Source organism: Manihot esculenta, chromosome 2, assembly GCF_001659605.2.
Source record: "Manihot esculenta cultivar AM560-2 chromosome 2, M.esculenta_v8, whole genome shotgun sequence".
NCBI classification, from domain to species: Eukaryota; Viridiplantae; Streptophyta; class Magnoliopsida; order Malpighiales; family Euphorbiaceae; genus Manihot; species Manihot esculenta.
This window is the reverse complement of record NC_035162.2, coordinates 4625708-4638715: the sequence shown is the minus strand read 5'-3', so window position 1 is coordinate 4638715 and position 13008 is coordinate 4625708. Positions and strand designations below refer to the sequence as shown.

Genomic DNA, 13008 nt, shown 5'->3' with positions numbered 1-13008 from the left:
ACTGAAACCATGTGACTCGACCATGCTATTCTTTTTTTATTCTAACTTTCAAGAATATTTTCATTACGAAAAGAAGCTAATCTGGAACATTTCATATCAGATCAACTATAGGAGGATTTACACAAGGACATATATGAAAAACCACGAAGCAGATTATAAGAACCTTATTTTATTCTAGATATACAATAATCTCATGCTCTTTCACCCTTATTAACAACAAAACACTAGTAAATATCGATCCTATTATGCCAATCCCATTACTGTATCATATATAATTTTCTAGACAGGATAAAACAATGCAGAAAGAAGAAAATTTAGTGACAATATTGGATAATTATGATAGATAGTGTTCAGTCAAGGAGAAGTTTTCTGGGAAGTTGAAGAAGCAGGGGGGATTCCTGGGACACGAGGAGGTGAAGGGGGAAATGGGAAAGGAGGGAGAGGAGGAAATGGGAAGGTAGGTGGTGGTGGGGGTGGAGTGAGGCCAGGAATTGGAGGTAAAGGAATCAATGGAGCTGGAGGAGGCTGGAATGGGTTAGGGGGAAGCAATGGAGGGAATAATGGAGGTGGTTGAAGTGGGTTTGGAGGAAGTACTGGAGGTGGCTGAAAAGGGTTTGGAGGAAAAAGGGGCGGTGTGGGGAAGAAAAAGTCAGGGTTTACTTCTTTCTGATCTAACGCTTGTGCACTCTTCAAAGACTCGGTATAAGCTTTTGGGTTTGTGGTGGTCTTTCCAGGCACCGGCGGAGATGGCACTGGCGGAAATGGAATGTTCGGTAGTCCTGGAAGAGGTGGGAGAGGAGGGAGTTCTGGTAATGGTGGCAGCTTTGGAAGTAAAGGAAGTGGAGGGAGATCAGGGACAGCAGGGTCTTGAAGTGGAGGTGGAAATGCTGGGTCACCAAAAGAAGGGATAGAAGACGTTGAGGTTTTTTGGGCATTAAATTCCCTGGAAGTTTGGATGCTTGGTTTTTGGTTGCAGAGGTTGGGTTGCTTCTGAGGCTTGAAACTGAAAAATCCTGCTGAGAAGATGTGTATTCCTTCCTTTCTTGACTTGAGACGCAGAGATGACGAAGTTGCTGTTGAAGCCACTGCACAATATGGCTCACTGCTGCTTAACAATTTCACTGAGCATCTCTTGATTTTCCTTACATGTTTACTAACTGAGAAAGGCAAGTGAACTTTGAACTCTCCATGCTCATCTGTTTTCACTTCTCTGCGAAAGCTTGGTTTCGAATTCTCATCTTTGCATTCCACTGAAACAGATGCTCCTGCGCACAGAATCAACCCAGAGAAGAATATTACAGAAACTGAAAAAACAGAACCAAGAAAAGAGCAAGTGGATACTGGGAATCGGGGGAAGTTGATACAAGTTGTTTAGATGAATAACCTGAAATGAAGTGGCTGTTCTTTGAGAAATCCTCTTGGAAACATGTGTCACAATAAACTGTACCAACAACAACTGCAGAGGGAAGTTTCCTGTGGTGGCTAGCCTCAGAGAGATTATTAATAAATGCGAAACAGAGAAGGAATACGATGAAAAAGGAAGGCATTGTAGGAGTCTTCTCTCTCTATCTCTTTCTTGAATTATAACAGAATAAAAGTTAATGGGTAGGCATCTAAATCAGTTTGCAGTTGTTCTCTGCTAAAAAACAATGCCCTTGCTATAATTTCATCTAGTTGTTCAAGGCATAAATAAAGGCTTATAGGCTTTTTATATAGGCAGAAGCATGAAGGGCTCTTTATGTCATTCATGAAAAAACCAGTGAACTGCAAACTAGCAGCAGTAAATGAGAGTTCACTTTCCTACCAGCCAACAGCTCAAAAGAAGGTAAAAAAAATTGGGATGAAGAAGTAGATAAGGAGAGAGGCCCTAATTTAGCATCATTCATTCATCGAGTTTGTTCTTTAGTTGGCGTAAAATTACGAACGGATCGGTCGGCGGCAATAGTTGGGATCCTGTTGGTTCACGAGACCTGTAAGAGCAGCCACAAGTTTCGTGTACGCGAGACTCTGTGTCTGGCTGACGATAGCCACCATTTTGGGAATGTGGTTTGTTTGATGGGCTAACGTAATTTCACTTCAAGAGAAAAAAAGGTAGAACCTTTCTTTTTCGTGGGGTTATTTAATTTTTTAAGATGCCATATGATATTTAATAATGTCTGTAGAAGCTACCAGATTTCACACTCCAAGAAGACTGTCAATTGCTGCTTTGTTATGAAAACCCATGATTTGAGCTTCATGTGATGATGAGGTGATAAGTTTGTTTGTTTCTATATGTCCATATGGGCACATATAATTTAAGAATATATTTCACCTTTAGTCTTCATTATTTGATATTATTATATAATTAAATTATTTTCTCATAATATCTATCATCAACAAAAATTATTATTTATATTTATATTTTTCTTTCTTTAATAATGAAATTATATGTTCATATTTATCTTGGACAGACGAGTCCAAATGCGAATTCTGTAGTGAAAGTTCAAACTTCAAAGCATCTGAGTTGTTGTCCTTCTCCTTTCTACACATGCACATGCAGTTGAAGATGTGAAGTTTATCTCCATAATTGAGCAAGGGAATATAATCCTTAAAAAATAAAAAATTAAAGACAGCAAATAGAGTACGAAGTCTTAGGTGGCTCCCTTGAATCGAGGGTAAGAAAAGGGGGACATTGTGATGGAGACACAGAAGGAATTAATTACTGTTGTAAAGAGACAGCTTCGTCTGGGTGTTCATGGTCATCTTAATGCAGTTCACGGGCGTGTATAAGCAGTTGAAAGCACTTCTTATGTCTATTCTTCACGGACGACATTATGAGGTTTGTGCTCTTCGTTTACTTGTCAGCTTTCCGCTAGCCGTAAATTCCTCCTTCAAGATAGACTCTATAATTTTAGTTTTAATTTCTTTTTTGTGTTAATGTGATTTAGTCTTGCAAATTTCGTAAAACTTATACATTAGTTTTCATGTTTTTTAAAATAATTTATTTATTCAGTTCAAAAATATATCTCATACAATGAAAAGTACAATTAAAATATTTATTTCCAGGCTAACTTGATTATATTTATTTAATTTACAATAACTAAATTGTTAGAACATATTAAATTATAAAATAAATAAATTATAATTGAGGTGTATAAAATGAAATCATTTCGTTGTTATTGTTTTTTATTTTATTTTATTTTATTGTGGACTCCTATTTATTTTTTTTGCACGAACAGCAAGTATATAGGAAAACTTCACAGTATCTATTGGAATTTCTCCAGATTTCCCTCCTTGGATCCATCTTTATGATTGAAATTAATTACTCATGAATATATTTCCCATATTCTTTAAAAAAAAAAAACAAAAAGAAAAAGAACATTTACACCCAACTTAGAATTAATCATAGTACTAATAAACATCACCTTTCTCTTTAAGCTACTTTATTAGTAAAAAGTAAATTACTTATATTGCATTGTATTCCGATTTATCAAATATTAATTTTTTTCAGTATTCTTTTGATTATATTGACAGGACTTGTTTCTCTTTTTTGTCATTATTTTTATTTATCTAATAATATGAATCTACTCATGTTTATTTACTACAAGCTCCAATTTGTTTTATTGTTTTAAAACAAAGGCATCTATGCTCCAACCTATTTCTAAATCATTAAGCATAATATCAGCCTTAAATATAATTAATCAATGCAAATTTGGCTTCTCTAGCTTTTTTTTTTTTTTTTTCCAGCTTCTCCCAGATCATGGCTGGAAAAAAAGTTGGCAAGGAGAAAAAAACAAGTGAAAAGAGGTGCCCACACTTGAACATATATGCTTTAAATGCATTTATGTTCTATTTATTCTTTAATCAGAAAGGAGCGAGTGTTATTAGAATTTGACCTTGACCTCTTGAAAGGCATCATGGGAAGTTTTTGATAAACACTACAGTTGCAACTTTCGGTTAGATTAAACAATGTCAATTAAGCTACAAATACAAATTGCAGATTACAACCCTTTGATGGGCAATTTTTCAAATGCCTCAAACTTGCAAACAACAATGCATGAGAAACCCCCTCACCACCCAACACAACTTTCGACCTATCATACTAGAAAATTATTATGAACAATTCTGTACACAAAAATAAAACCAAACAATTGTAGAACACTTCAAATTCAATCATTGGATAAAATTACCTCATCTCCACCTTCTAACAACAGCTGATGCTTTACATCCCAAACTGGAAAATGCCTAACATCCAACCACCTCTGCGTCCTGTATACCAAATTGAAAAATGACCTCCAAGTTATCATTGAAAAGTAACCTCCTAAGTTGTCATTGAAAAATAACCTTCAAGTTGTCCTTACTTGCATTGCCAAGTATATCCGAGCGGCAGATAATTTTACACATTGGCACAATCGTGGCAAAAATATATGGGCAACTGAGACAAGTATAAGAAGATTTTTGTAACGCTGATATTCAGATCTTATTCACAAGAGTTCTTTATCATAAAAAGCAAGAAGTTGCTTGACATGATTATGCCAAGCAACAACATTTTGCCCATCAACAGTAACCCAGTCAACGGCAGTAGATGCTGGTTGCTCCCACCACTCATCAAGCTGCATTTAAAGGCATCAAAAGGCTCGATAACTAAACTCAGAAATGAATAAAGCAATAGTGAAAATAATATAATTATGTTCCTTAACCACCAAAACACAGCAATGCTAACTTTGTAAAAATATATATACATATATAAATGACATTGCATAAAAGGGTGTGGAGATATAAAGAACTTGCCACTAAGCTAAACTTGAAAACATACAGCAACAGGTAGTATGCAAGTAATAAGATGCACCTAAATTGTATTACTTTAGATTTATCTTCCAAAAAAAAAGGGATAGAAACCTGCCTTTTTCCCTCATCTAAAAGGGTATATAACCCTTTGATTGAAGAGAAGCAAATGAAATTCTTTCATAAAAATTCTCATAGAATCAATAGTAAAGAATAAATTTAGCTTAGAACCAACTTAAATATCATGACTAACATATAAAATAACTTTATGTTCATGCCCACCCCAGACTCATCTATACTTGCATCATTTGATTACAGCGTTTACTCACCAAAGTTCTCACATATTTGCAGTCTTCCAAGCACTTCTCAGCATTCAAAACTGCTGCTTTAAGTTCAGGCAACCATTTCTCTGTGACAATTTTTTCTTGCTCAGAGGCCAAACTCAGACAAAAACTAGTACTCCTGTATGGCATAATAAACAACTATTAAGCTTAGCAAACTTAGCAGAAGTTTAACTAACAGGAAAAATTTTTAAAAGTAAAAAATTATGTGAGACAACTTAGAATAGCCCCAAGTTAACAAAGGGAAACAGAGGGTTGCAGCAAAGCAGAAATTTGTAATAACAAATAAATCACATGATAATGTATATAAATATATGCATGTATATTTGACCACATTCAGTTTTACCTTTCATATTCTTGTTGAGAACGGTATGCATGGTTCAAAAATGCATGACCACTTTCAACAAGATCCTGTCGTATATGGACAAGATTGATTGCCTTTGACAAGTCCTCCAATACACTAGCCTCAGAGCCACGAAGTTTCAAACAGAACTCCAGAGACTCCAATACTGATGCCAAACCCGCATCAAAACCCTCCAAACCTGATTGAAATGACAAATCATTCAATTGGAATACAATAATATGCAAATAAAAATGCTATATACAGCAATTACAATTTTGTTTTATTTGCAGATAATAACTTGTTTCTGAGAAAAATATTTTAGGATGAATTACTCAGAGGTCCATGGGGCTTGCATTATTCTTCTTTCATTCTTGGATTTTGAAAATTACATTCAAAATACCATCATTTGTTTTGCTTACTAAGTAGTCTCTATGTCCAAATTTTCATTTTTTTACTGTTAGTCAACTCTGTTAAAGAAGGTCTAATCCAATATTATCTCTTGCGCTCCACCCATTTCTGTTTCTCTTCCCCTTCTCTCTTCCTGTCACATAATTTTCAAACTCAACAAATAGTGAAAATTTTATCAGTAAATTGCAACTCTCTGCCCTTTCCCTGTCCTCCTCCCTCAACCATTCTGTCATCTTTCACACCCATCCCTGCCCATATTCTTGAGAACTCCTCCTCCACCTCTTTGGCTTTCCTTGATGAGAATTCAGGTTTCAACACTGCTAAAGAGGTTGCCATCTCTGCTGCTATGTTAATGTTTTGGATATTGGGTGTTGTTCCATAAGAAGACCAAGACTCCTGAAGAGGTTGCCATCACTGCTGCTATGTTAATGTTGCACACAGCACAAGGCAGGGCAGCACCATTGTAACAATCGAGTCTTTAATTGCCATGCATGCAATGGCATTTGCACATTGAGTTTGGAGTGAGGTTTACTGATGGCAATTGCATGCGTTGTGCACTAGGAGTATTCCACAATCCAAATTGACTTAAAAATCAACCAAAGTTTCATGAAGATTATGGGCATCCAGATCAATAAAATCCAAACCTGTGCCAATCTTCCAAGGCTTTATTAGGACGCCAAAAACTTTTCAATGAGTATTCCCCAACAATTTGTTCACAAAATAAAATGTGACCCAATCTTGCTGATATTTCAATTCCAGTGAATGATGAAGCTATAGCTTCAAAATAATCAAGTCTTAATAAATTAGTATTTTGATGGAAACTAACATGCTACCAAAAAGCAATACCAAAAGATAGTCATGCCTCTGGGATCACAAGGATGAAGAAGAACTCACCACTAGGATACTGAAGAGCAGCAGATACACGACATATGGATGGAATTGCTGATGGATCTCTAGCACCAGCTCTTGCAGTCAATAAAGCAGCATTTTTCTCTGCAGCAGCCAGTGCTTCAGGTCCTGTAGATCCACTAGAACCCATGGACTCCAAAAGTGCCTGATTTAATATTTAAAAACAAAGAACATGAATATCTTATTGACATTAACATCATACTGAAACAAGCAACACAAACAAGTATCCATAATGACAAAGAACATACTAGAGGGATTATGATTTATTCATCAATTAAATGAAGATTCAACAGTTTAAAGAGAAAACTATAGTTTACCCCGGGACACACTAAATGCGTGTCTATTAGGATGGGACAACAAACCAAACTGCTGAAGTTTTACAAACCTGAGGGGTTGAAGGAAGCATGTAAAGGCTATTATCAGGACTCTGAGAGAAGGCATTAACTTCTTTCTCAATAAGATCTTTCGCATTGTTTGCAATATCTGCAACAACTGTACAAGCTGGAATTATAGTACTTGATGCATATTCCCTTGCAGCCAATGGCTGCTGATTCCAAAATGCAGCAGCATCCTACAAGGCAAATGAAAGCACCATAAAAGTAGCTGATTTCCCAGTTGACTGCATATTCCAATGTTCCATAGAGTTTATATGGACTCAAAACAGAGTAAACTTAAAGAAAATACATGCCAAATGCATATATTCATCATTGAGGAACATAGATCAATTATTGTCTGAAAAAAGGGCTATGTGACCACAATTTCCTATGTGTTTGTTCACTTCCAGAGAATTCAATGACATACGAAACCCGATGAGCGTAAAAGAACTACTCAAAATATTGTATTCGATCAGCTTTCTCATCTCATTTGACTTTCCTGCCACATTTTGAATATTAATATCTAGAATGTTAGGCAATGACCATTTTGAAAAAGGACATATTCTCTAGTATGCTTCCCATTTAATAGGTGTCAATAGTGACAATAAAACTGCAACTTATGCATATACTTAGTTCATTCATGTTGCATACCAACATATATACACTCCCATAAATTTCAGAAAATTCACCTCCAACAGTAAATTTGACATACCAGGCTATTTTAATATTTCTAACAATGCATGAATTAACAATTGACAAAATAAGACTTAAATCCACATAAGAAAGATGGCTACTTTATGTCTTACAAGAAATAATAATTACAAAAATGTGACACTGTACCATGTTGGCTCTCAGCAAAGCAGTATATAAGGTTTCAAGTTCAGATCTGCGTGCATCAAACTCTTCAATTTTCTTCCACTTCTTTCTCAAAGAATCTTCAGCCTCTTTCCTCTCTGCACACAATTTATTCAGCCGTTGGACTTCAGACATCAAGGTACTCAAGCTTGCCCTCAATCCAGTAGCTTCTCTCTCCTTTGCCCACACCTCCAACTGCATAGAGAAAATGAAGAGGTTAGCTAAAAATCAAAATCAAGATAAGAGATAAAATATTTAAATAAGCCCATCAGATCCTACAACAATTTATGAGAACATAGTTAATTAATGGAACAAAGGTCAATTTGCCCCTTAATATAGGCAGTAAGGACAAATTAATTTCAAATTCATAAATTGGGGTCAATTTGCCCCTTCATGTTGGCAAATCAAATAAATTCAACACAAATTTGTTTCCATGTAAAACATGAGGCATAAAAATCCAAATGGTAGAAAATGAAATTCAATTGAAAATCCAAATATAAAAAAAAAAACATGTATCATTTTTTTCCCTCCCTCAACCTCAAATCTAATTAACAATCAATAAAAAAACATTTTTAAAAAAAAACCTTTTTCAAAAATCTGCAAAAATATAAAGACTTGCTCACTAATTTTGTCAAATTTGGAAACCAAAATAGTAATTTAATTCAGGAATAGTGTAATTGAAACTTAGTAATATAGATCACTTCCCATAATGGCACGTATTATAATTAAGATGCGAATTGTGGTTGAATTGATCCAATTAGCCAACTTGGCAAGGCAAACTGGACCTAATTTACAGACTTGAGCTTGGCCTCACTGCCGATTTGAGGGGAAATTTGACCTTATTCCATTAATTAATATACCAAAATTAGGCCTGGAAATTACCTCAAATTGCCTGAGACTGCCCATGTTCTGTGATGTGCCTCCAACACCAAGTGAATGTGATGAAACTATACCAAGACTTCCGTTCAAGCGTTTTATGAGCTTTTCACACACATCCCTAGCTTCTGCAGCTTTGTTAGTTGCATCTTCAGTAGCTAAGAATTGCTGAACATGAGCTTTCTACAAACAATAATGCAAGAAAATTATCAAATGAAATTCTCCTGAAAGATAGGAAAATCTTGTTATATGCATATACAAACATACACAACATATGAATAAAGAAAATGTGAATGCAAAACCACCCACTCGTGCTCTTTAACAATAAAGAAGCATGGCTTGCCAGTTGCCAGCCAAAGTCACCAACTTCATTAACAATAACAACTTGAAATGTGCAGGGTAAGAAACATTAGATTAGAAAAGAAGCTAAAATGCTGCTACCATCGGAAAATACTGCTAAAATAAGGCACATATTGTTTTTCCCCAAAACTAGAATACCCATTGCAAATACAGAAGCTACCATTTAGAAAGGAAGAACACCTGTCTTTCAAGAAGTTGGTTTTGGCTCCCTCTAGAGGGCACATCAGTTCCAATCTTTCCATTGCCATAAAGTTGATAAGTTAGTGGAGATTTAACATCAGGAGAAGAAATATCCATTACCCTGTCATTCTCGTACTTGTATCTGATAAGAAATTCAAAAATCATTAATTTGATAAAAGGGCATTCTAACGTTAATAGAGCAACCATAAAAGTAAACTAACTGATATATATTTACAATAAAGAGAATACAACAATAAGCATATTCAATGGGAAAATCATTGACATGATGCAAATTATAGTTTAATTTTTGTGCATGCTTATATCAACAGAAATAATAGTAATAAGATTGACTCCAATTGACCCTACATGTAAATAATGGATGGCTCTGATCAATTTCAAGCATACAACAGAGGAAAATTGCAGATTACCTTTAAATTTAATTTAGGAGAATGTGTAACATCTTCAATCTCAAAAGTTAATGAAGTAGAGAAAGAAATCACCTTAGATGCCCCAACATGAACTAAGAAGAAAATATAACTATACCTTAAGGTTTCCGCATCAGCTCTAACATCAATTTTCTCTATTTCTCTAGAAATCAGTGTTTTCAACCGTAAAGTGTATGTTGTAATTGCTTGAAGTAATTGAGGAGGATTCTTCAAGCAATTCACAATGATAGTTCTAACTTCATTGGGTAGTTCCCCATCAAAATCAATGCACAACTTTGATGCTTCTAATTGAGGATTCAAATGAATGCCAGTTCCTTCATAGGCTGGAAAAGTGTTGCGTATTCTCTCAATCATATAAACTGCAAGAGATTCACATGCCTTCCGAATATTTCTTTCCCTATTTGTTTCAATAAGGATAACATCATCTGCAGATTTGGTGCCCTTAACAGTTGAATAGACAGCATCCTTCTCACTGTTTACGCTGAAGCTGCTAACTACTTCAATGGAAGAATCAACACTTGATCGTTGAGCATCCCTTGCTTGATTAACATAGTGACAGAGTCGTTTATGATACTCTGCAAATATTTTTGCTGCGTCATCACACTGTTGATTGTAAGCCTCCAACATCACTTGCTTATGTCTGCAGTAGAAGCAAGCGATCATCAATGCAAGTCCAAGGGCCAGATAGATTAACAAAACAAATCAGCATCATTGGAGACCTAACAATCCTTTTCTAAAGGCCCAATATGAGCCATGGCAGTGTCATAAGATACAGGAAGTGTTAATGCATAGAATAATAAAGAAGTAGAAATTGATACCAATTTCAACAAAACATAATTGCGCTGAAAGCAAATAATTTTTTTTTTTGAAAAAAAAACATAGTTATACATGCCTACTTGCTTGGAGATCATTAAATGGTCACAAAACTCAAATAATCCTAATTTAAAACCAATACACCATCAATTCTTCAACAAGACCTATTGAATCTTTTGCTCTTACTGCAAATATTAGTTTTGCATAAACTTCAAATCTAGAATATACGACCTGTATTATTTTTGGATAAGAAAATGGATGGAATTTTTCCATTCCAGTCTGCAACAATAATACCCAAACCGACCAAATTACGAATTCCTTCAATTCCCGCATTTTCATAACGACTATAGTGTTATTAAATAAAAATTATCATAAACTTAGAAAACAAATTCCCAATCTAATTTTGCACTAATGTAAAGCAGCTCTCTTGATAAAGCAGGTTGTCCATTCTTCTAAAAGCCAGAAAGACATGGTATGTCCATTGGAGTTAAAACTTCCATTAATCACTTGCATAAGCAATCACGACGAATAAGAACTTTGATAAACCTGTTTTTTGCACGCTCATCTAGCATTCTCTTCCGCTCAGCCTCTTCTCTTGAGACCTCTATCATTCTAGCCCTCAAATCCTTCCTCTGCCTCCTCACGATGTTCCTCAACCTCTCCACCTCCTTTGCTGCCAAATCCCTCTCCTGCACTGCAGCTTCCCGACTCTCTGCCAAGCTAGAACTTTCTCCGACAATTTTTTCTTTCCTTCCCCCTCTACTTCGAGTCTCCTCTTTCCCCAAATTCACCGAACTGCCACTGTCAACACCACCATGCACCATAATATTCTTCCTTATATTCTCCACATTTCTTTCTGATTTAACTCTCTTTATCAAGAAAGTCCAAATCGGTATCATGTTTCCACGGAAAATCTTACGAAGCGCATCAATGGATGGCAACTGGGATTTGTTCGTAGAGGCAGTGTAGGGTCCCAACGGCCTGTACCTCATCTCGTTTTGAAGCCAATCCAATATGGCCTCGGTTTGCCCTGCTGAGTTACCTGAGCTCTGCATTATGAGAAATTTCAGGGTTTGGCTACCAGCCAGTGATATCTAAGACACGATAGGCATTCTTCTCGAACCCGGATATTGAAAATTGAGGGAATTTTATTTATATATATATATATATATATATATTTTCAAAAAGGCTTAAAACGCGAGTTTCCTCGCGAGAGATGATAGAAAAGCATCAGATAAGCTTCGCGAGCTGGGCATTTGGCATGAATCTAACGTCTGAATTGGGATTGAATTAAAATCAGAGTTAGGCCTGTGCGGGAATGAACCAATATACAGATGGAGAAAGAACAGAGGGTTAAAAAAAAACCCTAGATTTGAATATAAAGAGGGAGAAAGAATACAAACAGATCAGACAAATGTGAGTGGGAAACCAGGGGTCAAGTGGCCGGCAAGGCAACGAGAAGAAGAAGAAGAAGAAAGACAGTGAACATCCAGAGAGAGAGAGAAATATATATATAGAAGAATTTTCAAAATGGAAATGAAGGTCCCGCACTGTTTCTCAGCTCTGCCCGATTAACTGTTAAAGATATGAATATGTGTATTATTGACGTGATCATGAAATTTGCAGCAAGACTTTGGGCCTACTGCTACCGAGAGTGGTACTTCAATCGGATCGGATGTTTGCCCATTCATATCACATCTAATACTTTATTATTAAATAATAAATATAAGCTTATTTTTGTTTTTATATAACTAAAATATTTCATTTTCATAAAATTATTATTTTATCATTTTTATTAATATGTCAACTTTATTCAATTAATTTCATATTTTTAATATGATATTGTCAAATAATATTTTCAGACTAATTCTAACAGATATAATATTTATTATCAAAATATGTTAAATAAAATAAAATATGTTAATATGTTAAATTAGTGGTTTTCTTTAGCCTTCTCTTCTGCTTCTGTGGAAAATGCCTCCCTTATGCTAATGATCTTATGGGTTTTGTGGCAAAATAGTAACAATGTTGTATGGAAGGGTCAGGGTCAGACTGCGAGTGGTGTGTTCTTCATGGCTCTAAATTTTTTGCAGCAATGGAAAGCAGTCCGGGTTGTGTCCTCAGTAAGTACCATTGTCGACCCGGCTCGCCCGATCTGGTCTCCTCCGCCACACGGTTGGATCAAGACGAACATTGACGCCTCTTTAAACTTGCAACGAGGTTCGGTAGGTTTCGGTTGTGTAATCCGGAAGGATGATGGGAGTTTTGTGGCTGCTAGAGCAGGCTCTTTTTATAGCCAGATTGATGCAAAGTGTGCCGAAACTATAGCATTCCAGGAA

General features: G+C 35.7%; 2 protein-coding genes and 1 long non-coding RNA gene across 5 annotated transcripts; 1 reads left to right on the top strand and 2 right to left on the bottom strand.

Moving 5' to 3' along the window:
- Positions 1–63: 63 nt before the first annotated feature.
- Positions 64–1711, bottom strand: LOC110604610 (formin-2). Its single transcript, XM_021742857.2, has 2 exons — positions 1385–1711; positions 64–1265 (listed from the first exon to the last, which is right to left on the bottom strand). Exons 1-2 carry the CDS (start codon positions 1545–1547, stop codon positions 355–357), a joined length of 1074 nt encoding a protein of 357 aa, XP_021598549.1. The 5' UTR covers positions 1548–1711; the 3' UTR covers positions 64–354.
- Positions 1712–1949: 238 nt separating this feature from the next.
- On the top strand, positions 1950–2957 carry LOC122723113. Of its 2 annotated transcripts, none has more exons than XR_006349973.1 (3): positions 1950–2091; positions 2163–2248; positions 2451–2957. It is a non-coding gene; the product is annotated as an uncharacterized LOC122723113 (long non-coding RNA). The 2 variants fall into 2 exon arrangements; XR_006349972.1 differs by having other exon boundaries at positions 1954–2091; positions 2173–2248.
- A 947-nt stretch (positions 2958–3904) lies between these two features.
- Positions 3905–12257, bottom strand: LOC110609342 (AUGMIN subunit 5). 2 transcript variants are annotated; one of them, XR_002487018.2, is made up of 11 exons: positions 11216–12257; positions 9954–10496; positions 9411–9552; positions 8877–9053; positions 7980–8189; positions 7151–7336; positions 6751–6910; positions 5452–5647; positions 5094–5226; positions 4341–4592; positions 3905–4248 (listed from the first exon to the last, which is right to left on the bottom strand). XR_002487018.2 is itself a non-coding variant. In XM_021748859.2 (10 exons), exons 1-10 carry the CDS (start codon positions 11722–11724, stop codon positions 4464–4466), a joined length of 2385 nt encoding a protein of 794 aa, XP_021604551.1. In that variant the 5' UTR covers positions 11725–12257; the 3' UTR covers positions 3905–4463. The 2 variants fall into 2 exon arrangements, 1 of the variants encoding a protein (XP_021604551.1); XM_021748859.2 differs by having other exon boundaries at positions 3905–4592.
- Between the last annotated feature and the right edge of the window lie 751 nt (positions 12258–13008).

Excerpts from the sequence above, each read along its gene's own strand:
- LOC110609342 (XM_021748859.2), bottom strand. The coding sequence starts at position 11,724 with ATGCAGAGCTCAGGTAACTCAGCAGGGCAAACCGAGGCCATATTGGAT. Across the intron at positions 9,553-9,953 it reads GCTGATGCGGAAACCTTAAG|ATACAAGTACGAGAATGACA; the intron begins GTATAGTTATAT and ends ATTTCTTATCAG. Across the intron at positions 5,227-5,451 it reads TCTCAACAAGAATATGAAAG|GAGTACTAGTTTTTGTCTGA; the intron begins GTAAAACTGAAT and ends TATGCCATACAG.
- LOC110604610 (XM_021742857.2), bottom strand. The coding sequence starts at position 1,547 with ATGCCTTCCTTTTTCATCGTATTCCTTCTCTGTTTCGCATTTATTAAT. Across the intron at positions 1,266-1,384 it reads GAACAGCCACTTCATTTCAG|GAGCATCTGTTTCAGTGGAA; the intron begins GTTATTCATCTA and ends TTCTGTGCGCAG.